We start from the raw sequence: 14263 nt of genomic DNA, 5'->3' as shown, positions 1-14263 counted from the left end.
TTTCGATTTTAAAAATGTTCGAACCGTTTTAAATTCGAGTTTGTTATTGCATATTGGTTCGATTCTAGAATGATTGTAAACTTTCCAGAAAATTGATCAAATTGAAAATAGTTCATTTGATTCTCAGCAATTCTCTTCAGCGGTAGGTGTTATATAACAATTACTATGGTTATTGAAATATTGAATGTAAATGGGGTTTGCTTGCAAAACCTCTGCGGACGAAGTTGCGGGTAACAGCTAGTAATACATAAATCTACTTTCCAAGACATTGATTATTCAAACTAATTAAAATTTTCAAAAATTTTTATGTCATTAACAGTATATTGCATATTTCAATTGCAACAAAACTTTTAAGAAAATGGCATAGAAAGAAATATAGAGTGGATGCAGTAGGAATTTATATGATATTAATTTCAAATTCTTAGATGTTATGTATGTAATATGTGTTAAGACAATGTCTTTTTGAACTATAGACTGATAATGGCCTGACCTTATTACAATAGGAGCCTTTTATTGCTTGTGAGAAATATGCCAGGACCAAATTCTCTATTAGAACAGTATTATGTTACAAAGTTTACATTTACAAAAAGAATTGTATAAGCAGGTTGTATGGGAACCATGGTAATGATCTAGATGAGCCATTTGCAGCTCATGAGATTCAGTTTGGCCACTGCCACCACAGATGTTTGCTCAATTCATCTGTTAATTTATTGAAATTGTAAGCATCTAAATTATCTTAACAACACTAACCTTAGGAATCTCCTTGTTAAATTCAATATTAATTAATAAACTGACCAAACAAAAACGTTGAATTCCGATAACACTATTTTTAAAAGCTAATATTTTTAACCTCATCCAAAGGTTGACATCAAGCTAGACTACTTGGAATCTTAAGAACTTTTGAATAAATTTAAGTGAAACATATTGTGAGATAAGATGGGGGCTATAGGGGCTATTAACCACTTAATCAGCACAGGTTAAAACCCAACCGTGGGGTCATCGGATGGCTAAACTTGATTGGAAGGCAAGTTAATGAGTGGGGAGTGCATTGGGTAAGCCAATAGGTGTTCATTTTCCGAAAAAGGCAGGTTGACAGGTTAACATAACAAATCAAACATTTATTATATAAGTAACTAGTAAATATAAGAGATTACAATAACTTGGATACATCTATGGCTAAATGTGGATAAGATAAGTGTGCTTAGGGAGCAATTATACAGTCTAACCTTTCTCCAAAGGGTTAGGCTTATGTTCATAGAAGAGAGAGTTTACTGTTCTAAAATAATTACCTCTAGGTGATAATGATGAGCTACATGCGACAATTGAATTCTATGTGGAAGTTCCTGGTCTCTTCTTCTTTGTCGAAGTCGATGAAGCCTAAAATGGCACATCTACCAAATATAACTTCCAAGTGATCACCCTAGGTTTCCGGTGTTTTGCTTTTTTATACAATTGTCGTGGGAAAGGCGTCACATGATCATCCCTTGTTGATGATGACTTGCAGTCTTTGACAACTAAGTGTCAACTTTCCCATCGATGTGTTGATACAACTGGTGATCTCCAGTCTAATTCTCCATTTTTTCTATTGGTGATTGTTTACATTTTGTAAAAATCAATTTATATTGATTTTAAAAAGTCTCCTTAAAAATCCGTGGGCTCACAATATTATACAAATTCAAAATAGTGTTATAACCATTGTAAAATAAAACATATTTTAAAGCATAAAATTGGGAAGACAAACTGTTAACCATTTGTCTCCCAGACCCTTATGTGCCAAGCCCAAGCATATAAATAATCAAGTATATTACTTGATTACTTATATGCTAAATAATAATAAAATTATGTATTGACAACAGTTCATATAAATAGTGGATATAATGAGTAAAGCTTTTTCTTAAGTTACCAATATTATTTTAAAGTTATGGATAGAGAATAAGGTGAATTGGATAAATGGTGTAAGACAACACATGGGTGATCTGCCTCTTGGGAGGACTTCTATATGAGAAAATAATCCCTATTTAGGTTAGACACATGAGTAAACCTGGTAAATGCCATGCTCCTGTTGGTGAGATGTAAATCTACAACCAACTACTAGTGTTCAGTGGGTTTATCCACTCGGTCACTAGAGAATATGATGATAAAGTTAAACATTGACAATGTAAGATAATAGCAATGCTGTTTAAACACTATCACATAGTTTAACAAAATTTATGTGTGATACAATGTAACAGACTTCTCAAATCTTACTTTTATCTTTATCTCCTTCCATTCCAACAGTAACTGCGACTTTCCCAAAAGAATCTTTGCTCGGAAAGATGGGTTCAATGACGAATGTATGCAGACAGGGAATAACGTGAGTTCCAACGATGGGTTTACGTCCAAACTGTCTATGATCTCTTACTTTGATATGCATGGGTGGCATGTAAACCTCTTCGACCGGAAGTAACTGCAATCGATACGGAGTTGAGTCTAATGTTTTGACATTACAATATATAAAATTAATTATAAATAAACATTTACCATTTCAATATATAATAGAGGCTCGTCGAAATTCGGATTAACTTTTGCGTCCTTAATAAATTTGCTTTCCACGATTGTGCCGCCGCATTCAAATTCTATCGAAGGTCTGCTTATGTGGGTAAATTCAAATGTTTTCATATTCCTCACACCCCAACAGAGAATCTGAAAATAAAGTAAAACAGTTTAACATTCACTTGATTTATCTTTTTCAATTTTTACCTTTTATATTTGTATCTTTTTCCATCAGAATTCTGGGTCTATCATAATTCAAATTATTATACTGCACAAGATTCCATAAATTATTCTAATCTAAATTCATGAAGAAAATAATTTAAAATCAATAAAAACTTCTTATTTTTCACTCATATGGATACTGATGCTATGTATCTAGCATCGGTAATAGCATACAGAATAATAAGATACTCTTTGAGAATGCAACTATAGTCAAACCTCTAAAACAGTTTTTCAACCTTATTGAATACACGACCCGTTTACAAGTTAAAAAATTCTGACAACCCCACATGGCCATATTAAATCTAGGTCAGTGATTTTAAAAACTACTGTACATATTTAATTTTCTTTCTGTAGAGATTTAAATATCGATAAAAAAAAACCAATTGTACTGTAAAGTAAACAGGCACAGCCTTCTCACTGAAATTGTAGGTTTTTTTATTGTAGTGTAGGATCTACAAACACTTGTCTTTTTCTTTTACCTGCAACCTGTGGGTTGCAACTCCCAAGGGGTGGTCACGACCCACAGGTTGAAAGACACTGCTCTAAACAATGGTCACTAATGGGAACATAAATGGTCACTAATGGGACTATTGTTTGGAGGTTATTTTACATGAATTACAAAAATAAACATTCCTGAAGAAATGGCTGCCATTTAGAGACCGCTGTTGTTAGAAGTCAGCCATTATTGAAGGTACAACCATATATAAAATATGTGAGAGTGATTAGTAAAGTATGTATTCACCCATGTAACTGATGAATGCAGATAGCTACACTTACAGACATGCAGTTTAGTTATAGTAAAGTAAGTATACGATACAAAATGAACCATTTGCAGTGTCCTTAGTAGTAAAATTTGGAAGTTTCTCTCATAAATGATACATGATAAAGAAAGAAAGTTGGTTACAAAGTCATAGAGCACAATGGTTTAGTAAAAAGGACACCTTGTGTATACGAATAGCATGAAATGCTAATGTGCTTGACAAGCACATTAGCATTTCATCAAATAATCAAATGTGTATTTCTTCTGTATTTCTCATGTGTTTATTGATAATGCATTTATTTCTCATTTTACTATGTGCTGCATTTGTTACTGTGTATTGTATTGTGGCTACACGCCTGTTTTTCTTTTATTAATATTGTTATTATTATTATTAGTCTGTATAGTTTTAGTTTAAATTAAATTCTAGAACTTTCCTTCCTTCCGATTTCTTCGTTCCTTTGTCTCGGATTTCCAAGAACTCGCCTCACCCCTAACCCATCAGGGGGTAGCCTTAGAACAAAAGACGAAAATGGGGCTGGGAAGAGAGGAAAACAAAGGGTTTTTAGGCATTCTTAGGCCGGACTCGAAGAGAGAGAGACGTGTGGCAGCAGGCTCTGGAACGGAAAGTTGGGGGAGCGCTGCAGAAGGAGGCCGTAAGAAGCGGATCGACAGAAGAATCTGGTCGACGATTATAAGAAAACGCCAAAACTGACCCAAATTGTTCTAAAAGGAAGAACAGCCGAGAACGAAGCCGAGACGAGGAACGATGGAGAACCAACAGGAAAATTGAGTACCCTCTGTCCTTTAATTCTTCTTATTTCCCCTTTCTATCTTTTCTATCTCTTAGTTTAATTTAGTTTTAAGTTAGGTTAAGTTTACGCGCGCAACTAATTTTGTCGGGAGGTACTTATCGGAAAAGTAACTACAGGTATATTGGTATATCTGATCGCTCGGGATTTTGGTACGTTTGTAGGTAACAGCGGGAATCCGAACTTATTCTGTATATATATTAATGTTAGCGCGAAATTAAACTTGTTTAATTGGTAAAACGTGTCTGTGTTTTCCTGTCCGCGCTATACATTCTCACAGTATGTTGCACATTGCTCACATATATCAGTGTGTAAGGATTTTATTATGCATCCTGTACTCTGATGCAAAAAATCAACACACATTTAAGCTTGCGTGCGGTAGTAACCAAATTCTATATATAGTGAATAGTAGTGAAAAAAATAAAACATTCATTATTATGTCACAGCATATGGATACATCATTGAAAAACAGTTTCATTGCAATGTTACAAATTAGACAACTGGCAAATTCCATCTGGCAATTAATGCAAACTGATCAATGACAAAAAAGGCTTTACAACTTACTAACATGCAAGATTTGTGATGAAACTATTCCTAATAATTTTAAAATAGTTCTCGATATTTACTTCAATAGCCGTTCTTTGTAAAACTGGTCTTATCCCAGTAGGAACAATATAAAAGTCTCCACGTTTAGGTGGCATAAATGGTAAATCTCCAACGTCAGCCTGTAAAAGATTGATTTTTAGATATTAAACCTAGCATTCTTGACTCTTTAAAGCATTACAACCTTACCAATAATAGTTCGAAAGATGCTAATAGTTCTCCGCCTGGTCTCTTCCCTCTCTTGAGTTCATACCATTCAAGTCGAGGTGGTCGATATTTGTCAGGATTCAGATGAACAAAAGGGGTCGCAAAAGAACGGCCAATAAATTCGTCTTCGCCCTGAATTTATAAATGTTTTGATTCAAATTTTTCTGTAATACTTGTTTGAAGGATCTCACATCAATCATACATACAATAGCATCTTGATCATAAGCTTCCACGGCGACTATTGGAGGCTCACACTTTACAGTCTCTACATCGCCATAAATTATTACTTCATCGAATATTAAAGTCTGGTCCCATATCGGGCAGAGACTTTGGAAAATGATGGCAGTTTTCATACTTTGACTCAAAACAGACACACATATGTATGGATCTAAAAAATAAAAAAAAATTATCATTATTATTATTAGTATTGTAACCAAGGATGGGTCCAGGTCCTCCCTTATCTTTAGAAATAAATAAGTTAAGAAAGAAATCAAACAATTACAGAAAAATGATTTGAACATGACAAACACACTTATACACATGTACTGTACATACAATATCTAAGAGTTTACTCTTCATTTACAGCACTAGTGGCTACATTCACATTAGTACTAGATGTAAATATAGGTTTGTACATTAACTCAGGACCCCCTAATATTATTTCTAGTTACATTACTGATTACCATTTCATTTTTTTACAATTAGATATCTTAAATAATGTGTGAGAATTCGGACACAAGTGTAAATTTTCACACGTTGGTATAGTTTATTTTTATCATTATTTCCTTTTTCTTTTCCCTTCTTGTGAAGTAAAGAGGAGACCTTTTGACCCCTCAGTGTACTGCATCACCTCGAAGGTGACTTTAATTGTCCGAAGAAGGACTCCACTCACACCAGGGGATTGTTCAAATTCTAACGTAAATATAAGGTGCAGATAAGTAGCCAATTAACGGTGACAAACACCTGTTACTGTCTAGAGAGTAACTAAAAGGTCACTGACAAGGATAAAACAAAACCCTGTACTCCCCTCTAAGTCTGATCGACCCAATGAGAAAGTCAATCTAAATGACCAAATAAGGCAATGATTTTTACTAAGGTGGTGAGACACATTCTGATATGAGTCATCTCACATCAATAAATCAGGGAGTTTGACAAATTTATGATGGGAAGATGTCAAATAGTGGAAAGAAAGGATGACGATAACATAAACACAGCTGTACGCAAGTTGAGCTGGCGATTGCATCAGATTTTCTTCCCCCATGATTTTCCTTCCGAAATAAGTATAAAAAGGGGTTGAACTTGCACCTCTGGGTGGACAGCCGAGGAGGACACCGCAAAATAAACTCCATCAGTGGACATCTCCATGCAGAACTCTACAGTCGGAGATAAATGGAGCATACACCCATATCGGACATAGACGAGCGAACATCAAGGGACACCAGCTCCATACCTCCATCCACGGGAAAGTATGATTAGAAACCTCTGATCCCAATGTGTCCTACCAACGCCTAATACAATGAGATCGAATCCCACGAGGTAAACCCTTGACCGAATTTTGTCTCTCTCTCCAACACGTCCCTCTTAGAGAGGTATCTCTCTCGTTCTTTAGTTTAGGATAGAACGTAGATATAGAATAGAAACCTTTTATTATTTATATGTGTGTCATTTCTGCTTTTACCTTTGATATGTATAATCTCTTAGATGTTTATTAAATGTATTATTGTTATTCAACCTGTGTAGTTATTCCGACACCTTGTCATGACCTCACTACCCCTCATCACTCAAATTTTTGCCCTCCTATATAGCCATATCTGACAAGAGCCATTGGTAAGTGGGGAGAAGATATGACCACCATTACATGCAGCAACTTCTTTGACACAAACTGTGATGTTAATCACTTGATGGCAATGGCCAGATGGCTGAGCAATCAGGCCTACAACCTACTGCAGAACCTGGAATCAAATCTGGATGGGTCAAAAAAACCCAAGAATGTTTTGGGGATGATCCATCTGGATATGTTGGGCTTGTCCCTCACCAAGCAGCTGCCCCATGTGCACCTATCTGAACTCATGGTGGGCTTCCTAAAAAAGCAATATCACTTCATGGCATATATCCTGTTACTTTGTTAGAAGCTTGAATGATTAGTGTTCTCAATTCTGTTATTATTTGTGATGTTTTGGGAAATCTTTTCCTTATAAAATCCTCAAAGAAGTGCCATGCAAAATGTGACTAAAAGTGATTAATGAATATCTAAATTGAAAATATACAATTATGCTAGAAAGCTATTTACTATACCTGAAAATCCACTTCTGTCAGATGCAATCAGATCTCTCGCTTGATATACATAAGCTCTTAATTGAAATTTATGGGCATCTACAAGAATAAAAAAGAAGTTAAAATTCATTAAATATTCTCCTAAAATTTTAATTTACAGTTTTATGATATTCAAAGCAGTAATTAATCATACAACCATATTTATAATTTTAAAATTGTTTAATATTTTGAAGCATTTTTATATAAAATGCTCATTATATCTACATTTATTCATATACAACTTTTAAATGACACATTCTATAAAAAAATTGCATTTTTGGATGAACTAAATAGTTAATTAGATATAATGTCTATGGAATATTCCTCCAATTAACTCTTTGTGGCTAATCAACAGATGCTTTTCTTAGTTAATATATAACTGTATAACTGCAAAAATCAAGCAGTAATTTATCATTAATTCATCAATTAAGGTTTAATTTTTTGAATTATATTTTATTTCAATTCTTTTCATGCCAAGGATTCTAACAGGACCTTTACTTATACTTGTCAAAGATTCGGTCTGGACAACAACGAATGTGACCGAGTGGATTTGAATGGCCACATCCACTAATAAAATTTTCTGATTTACTAATCTTGACTATATTTCGAATCCTATAAAGTGATAGATTAATAGCTTTGCCATCTTGGCAATTCCATTGTTGATTTTTGATGTTATTTGGTTATTTAAACTGTTGTATTGAGAAAAGTCTTGTGGATAAGCCTTTAGACATAAAATAAAATGTAAGATGCACTATATATTATAGAAAGACTTCAGTAAAACAAATTTAATGTCTAATTACATACAGTTTGAGTATGAAAATTTTTATTTACATTCAAAAACACAATTTGAACATTAAAGATTGTTGGAAATTTAATATCATTTAAGTCATTTAAGTCATCATAAAAAAAATAAAGGTCCCTCATTTTCTTCATGATGTGAGAACATTTGGAACAATGTTGTTCTCCAATAGTGGATTGGACACTTCAACCCTTGGGACAAGTTTTTTCTCCAATGGCCTCAAGCTCTTCAACCTCATTCCACATGATTTCTCCCTGTAGGGATATATAAAAGGTAATGTTTACATGCCACCACTACCTGCACAAGGCAAACCACTGCCTTGGTAATATACGCATGCAATAATGAGATTAAACAAAAACTCCAACAAGCTGCCCTAATACAAAAAACATACCATATAAATCAACTCAAAAATTCAGAGGTGTTACAAATATTTAAGGCAGACCTACAGGGCATATCTGTCAATTTTAAAGAAGAAAAACAGATCTGAAGGGTATGACAGGTCATATTTGACCAAACATTGTAATAGATAATGCATAGACTGAATAAATTGGATAATTAAGAAAAACTTTAGAGACAAAAATGTTCAAATCTGAATATGTTGGAGAATCTTCTACACATTCCAATCTAGAATGCCAGAACCAGGAAGATTTGATTTTGGAAAAATCTACCTGAAGAAGGTATTAGGTATAGATGGAAAACATTAGTAACAGTTTTCTCACTTATATGTAAGGCCTACATAAGGTTAATATACTTTATATTGAGTTCATCTTCCATTTCATGTAAGGTTTGTTATTGTATAACATATCTAAGAGAAGATAAATGACATTAAAACCCTGATAATCTTTTATGAGCATCTCGAATTAAAATTTATTATTCTATTTAAAGTTCGTGAAAGTGTAGAGTTAGTGATATTTTTTATCTAGTTAAACAAGGTTATCAAATAAAGTTTATTACAAGAAGTATTGATGAGTAACAAGTCCGACTGACTCATCACATGTTAATGACTCCATAATGTTACCAAATTGACCTCTTTGCTCATTAGCTACTTCATGCAAGAAAACTTGTTTGTTTACTTATATTTATTATGAATGTAATTTTATGTATTAAAATCATATTTAATGAGAGAAAACTATAGATAATGCGTACGTTTATAGATTAAATACAGACGAGGGCAACTGAGCATAGCCAACTTGGCATCTTCCACAGTCTGAAAGAGAAAACATAGAATATAATTTTATTTAAAATTATATTATTTATCAATTAATTTGAGTAAGTTATAATAGAAAAGGTTGTCAAAAATAATAAACTGACCTGTTTTGATTCACTTGTGGATGCTTCGGAACCCATAATTTTCCTCACAATACTTGTCTATATATATAAAAAAAACAATTATTAAATACTTTGATTAAAGACAACTTAAATTATTTATAACAATGTTTGATATGCAATAAATTGATATGATATAATTTTATAATATGGCACTCTTGATTATCTGGGATTGTATTTAGTAGAATACATACAAATGAATCATTAAGTTGTCGCAAAATGCTTTACAATTCTTTCGCTTTGCAGGCTGAAAGGAAAGGAAAAAGAACAGTAGACTTTGCCAAAGGTCCAGTTTATTGCAAGTAACTATGTGATATATTTGCATGTATTGCTCTCCACATTTCTTTGAAAATTTAACACAGTATGGCCAGAAGAGTAGTTCTTACCATTAAATAAAAATTATTCTCCTAATTTGACATATTCCTACTCTGCCTACTCGTGAATATTTTACATATATAATTTACTTGTCCTGTAGGATTTAAACAGTAATCTTAGATGAAGATATACAAAATGAGTGAAACAAGATTCTGCCCACACAAAAACAACACAGCAAAATGAAGAGTTAATCATATTTACAATGAATATCCTGTCAAGGCAAGAATAAGACAAAAAGAATCATCACCTACCTATATATATATAGGTAGGTGATGAATCTTTTTGTCTTATATATATATATGTCATAAAGTCAAAGTGTAATTTGCAAATTTAGAAATCAGTATTAAACATAACTCAAACTAGTTATATATGCAATAAATAAAACAAATCATCAAAGAAACCAGTGAGTTTGATAAAGATCCAACAAATATAGAGAGATTATTACAATGACCAGGGTTCAATTTTCAGCCAGTGTTTATTTTTACTTGACTAAAGGGTGGACAGATGACAACATGTTGTCATCTGTAGCCAATATAATATCAAAAAGAAGATGGCCAACATGGCACTAGTTGAATATATGGGAGGATGGTTTCTAGATCAACTTTCACAATGCAAATATAATATGTCACATGGCAAACCGAGTACAGTAGAAACATTTTGAGGCCTTTGAGATTTACAAGATAATTAAGAAGATAAAGCAATTAATTTTTGAAGAGAATGACTCTCTTTCTACAGCTTAGTGTGCATTAGTTGAACTGCTACAAGAACATGCTTTGTGTTTTGTCAATACCATAATAAAAAAGTATCTTGAATATAGTCAGATTAATATATATTTTATTAAATAATCAAAAAATTAATAATAATTTTAAGATTTGATTATTACATTATGTAAATTTTGGATTAAAAACTAACCTTTTTGGGAGTAATAGCCAGATTGAACACCAGCGGTGCACTGGGATCCTCTGCAATTAGTTTCCTGTGCCAACGTCGCCTTCTAACCAGATCCATTCTTCGTTCCTTTGCATGAAATTTCATGTTAAATAATGGTGCATATTCCCATCCTTCCTCCATGACTTGCGAATCCATGGAAGTGATGGATATGGTGTCGGAATCCTATATAATTAAAGTTTTTACTTGCTTATCTTGCAATTAAATACAGTGAAACCTTTTCTTAATGAGCATAATTTGTTCCAGAATTGTATTCATAATGCAAAACACTTGTTAAGAGAAACAATTTTTCTCATAGAAATTAATGTAAAATACAATAATGCATTCCACACCAAAAGAAAATACTCAAATATTTTATGTATAAGGTTTATTCAAAGAAAATTGTACAATGTGCATTGTTAAAGGGTGTGAATCATCATCATCTTTTCTTCTAGTGCAGAATGAACCAGCCTGGAATGAGAATTTGATTTGCAAAAAAAAAAAAAAAAATCACAGATAATATGTTTGATAAACACTCCAAACGATATGCCAAATTCTTGGGCTATATAAAGGCTATAATTACATAATAAAATTAATTAATTCTACTAGAGGTAGGCAGTTATGCTTCCATCTTGTATTAAATTTAATAATTATAAATAGTTAATTTTTAATTCAGACATTTCTAAAATTTAATTTGGAATTGGTCATTAAATTTAATACGAGATGGCAACATAACTCCTACCTCTAATCAAATTAATTAATTTCTACTATTTAATTATAGACTTTACATAGCCCAAGAATTTGGCATATTGTTTGGTGTTATAATGGGCTATAGTTGTTGATGTTTATATGTAATATGTGTGAACACAAGTTNGAAGATGGCAACATAACTCCTACCTCTAATCAAATTAATTAATTTCTACTATTTAATTATAGACTTTACATAGCCCAAGAATTTGGCATATTGTTTGGTGTTATAATGGGCTATAGTTGTTGATGTTTATATGTAATATGTGTGAACACAAGTTCGGAAAAATATGTGATTACAAGCGACACTAAGATGCTAGCGGAACGAATGCTAAACACAGACTGATGGAGCATGTACATAATTTGGGACTTTTCCCTCTCCTCGTCACTCATTATGCGAAACAGCGCTTGTTAAGCATGGTAAATTTTACAATGTGCTTTGCTCATTATGCAAAACACTCATTATGCGAGGTGCTCATTAAGTGAGGTTCCACTGTACATAAAATACTTAAAAAAATAGATCACCTTTTCGGAAAAATAATCCGATATTCCTCGAAGACAGGCCCTCTGTCGGATCCATCTTCTTCTACGACAAAGGTGATGTGTCATTTCTACAGGTTGGTAGCCGCTTTCTTCCATTTCAGTGGTGTATTCCCAACCTTGAATAGCATCAAAAAGTTTCTATGGGTTATACTATTATTATTTTGAGGAATAAATTATGAAATTTATTCCTCAAAATAAATTTCATAATTGGATACTAACCATCTTCATCTACGGCTCTATTCAAGTCAATTTCCCAATTACTCTCCCATATCCATCCAGATGGAATTTGCACTTCGTTCTTGGCCACTGTAGCCTCCCCACTCTAAAAATTAAGTGTTTAGTAATGTTTATGTTTAATTATTTTTACTAAATTGTGTCATCTATCAAATTAAAGCACACTTCTTTACTTTTTACATATTATCAGTTATCAATTTTATAAATAAAAATAACCAGTGATAATTTTAGGTTATTATGTATTATTATTATAAATTATGTAAAAGGTGCCTTATAAGTTTATATAAAGCCTGTATCATGCAATACTTGATATTTTACTATGTCTAGAATCAAACAAGTATTGTTTGTTTTGGGTTTACATGATACATTAGACTGAGGAGTACACAGCATGATGGATGTATTAGTTTAGTCAGTAACAATTTATGGCAGTGATCTATATCATCGAGTACAATTTGTAGAAAGATCAGATTTGTCTATTGTCATCCAGTAGCATATACAACACTTTATATCATCTGGGAAAGTTTGTTGTTTTAGATGACATTCTGTGGCCTTGTTGTATTGAGAACAGGTTAAAAGTATGCAACAGATCTCACTAGTATTGAACACAGAGATTGAACAAACATATATTTGTGTACATCTGCAGTCTCTAGAAGTGTATTCTAGGTTACCTTTACCTACAATTACCACTGGAAGGAACCAATGCCTTATCTAATTATATACATATCTGTCTATTCAAGTATCATGTGAATGGCTGAGCCAATTTGTATGAAACTATACATTTATTCAGGATAGTCCTAGGAAAAACATAGGCTACTTTCAAATTTGCATGTTTTTAAATATGACACGAGAATGGCTGAATCCTTCTCGCACTATACAATGTATTCAGAGTAAAATTCAATGTAAAATTGTTTCTGTCAAAGTTACTACATTATAACTGCATATTCTTTTACTGCAGTGGTTCTCAACCTTTTTTGTTGATGTACTCTATTAGCCCATTAGTTTTTTCTCAAGTACCCCTTATATTCTTGTATGTAAATTTTATAATTACTGCATTAGATATATACAGCCCTTATAACTGATCGCCATAAAAAAACTAACTAACTAACTAAAACTAAAAGTGAATTACTTATTTTACGTAAATAATAATAAATTTAATCAGGTACATACATTTCTTTATTATTATTTTATAAGTATATTATATAAAATCACAGAAGTCATTTTAATACATGCATAAATTATATTTCCTAAAAATAAATAATTATAATTAACAATAAAGAAAAGTTAAATTCTACAATAATTTCTAACAAAATTTAATGAGATATCTGGTTCCCACGTTGTTAAATAGAGATTATAATTGTGTACTGACCTTGAAAGTAATGGCTGCGAATTTATAACGTGCAGAACAATACACGAATCTTTCAAGTTTTGTAACAAACATAACATCTAAATTTGCTAAATATCAAGTAATGCACGCATGCAGTGACACGCATTGCATGATGAGGGTATGATCCAGGCCTCATTATTCCTAATACCAGTAGTCCAGTAAAGACACAAAAAGCCCCAATCTTTTCAATCAATAATTATACAATAGAAAAATAATTTTTTTTTTCTCTTCAAAAATTAATGCTCGGCTAAATCATAATTTTACTAGACTACAGGTTCACTTGGCACTAGCAACACAAATAGACAAGCAAATCAAGTGGATAAACAAGTTGTTTAGACTGTTAAAAGGGAAATCAGTGTTCACACTGGGATATTTTAAAGCAAGTTTTTATCGTTTCTTGTTCCTTGTGTTAATAATTTACAGCAAATTGATTAACATATGCCATTTTATAATGAAAGTTATATGTACCCCTTCGATTTATG

General features: G+C 32.4%; 1 protein-coding gene across 3 annotated transcripts in view; it reads right to left on the bottom strand.

The window, feature by feature from the left end:
- LOC111640774 (myoferlin-like) overlaps positions 1–14263 on the bottom strand; it is a 32128-nt gene that overhangs the window by 11296 nt on the left and 6569 nt on the right. For all 3 annotated transcript variants that reach the window (XM_023386832.1, XM_023386831.1, XM_023386833.1), the window contains 11 exons: positions 12383–12485; positions 12146–12279; positions 10859–11059; positions 9557–9613; positions 9392–9452; positions 7429–7506; positions 5340–5521; positions 5116–5265; positions 4950–5048; positions 2521–2682; positions 2248–2446 (listed from right to left, as the gene is read on the bottom strand). In XM_023386832.1, coding sequence (XP_023242600.1) covers positions 2248–2446; positions 2521–2682; positions 4950–5048; positions 5116–5265; positions 5340–5521; positions 7429–7506; positions 9392–9452; positions 9557–9613; positions 10859–11059; positions 12146–12279; positions 12383–12485 — 1426 coding nt within the window. The remainder of the gene's footprint in view (positions 1–2247; positions 2447–2520; positions 2683–4949; positions 5049–5115; positions 5266–5339; positions 5522–7428; positions 7507–9391; positions 9453–9556; positions 9614–10858; positions 11060–12145; positions 12280–12382; positions 12486–14263) is intronic.

Source organism: Centruroides sculpturatus, unplaced genomic scaffold, assembly GCF_000671375.1.
Source record: "Centruroides sculpturatus isolate CEXI.00-Female unplaced genomic scaffold, Cexi_2.0 scaffold1469, whole genome shotgun sequence".
NCBI classification, from domain to species: Eukaryota; Metazoa; Arthropoda; class Arachnida; order Scorpiones; family Buthidae; genus Centruroides; species Centruroides sculpturatus.
This window is presented reverse-complemented; position numbering and strand designations above follow the sequence as displayed.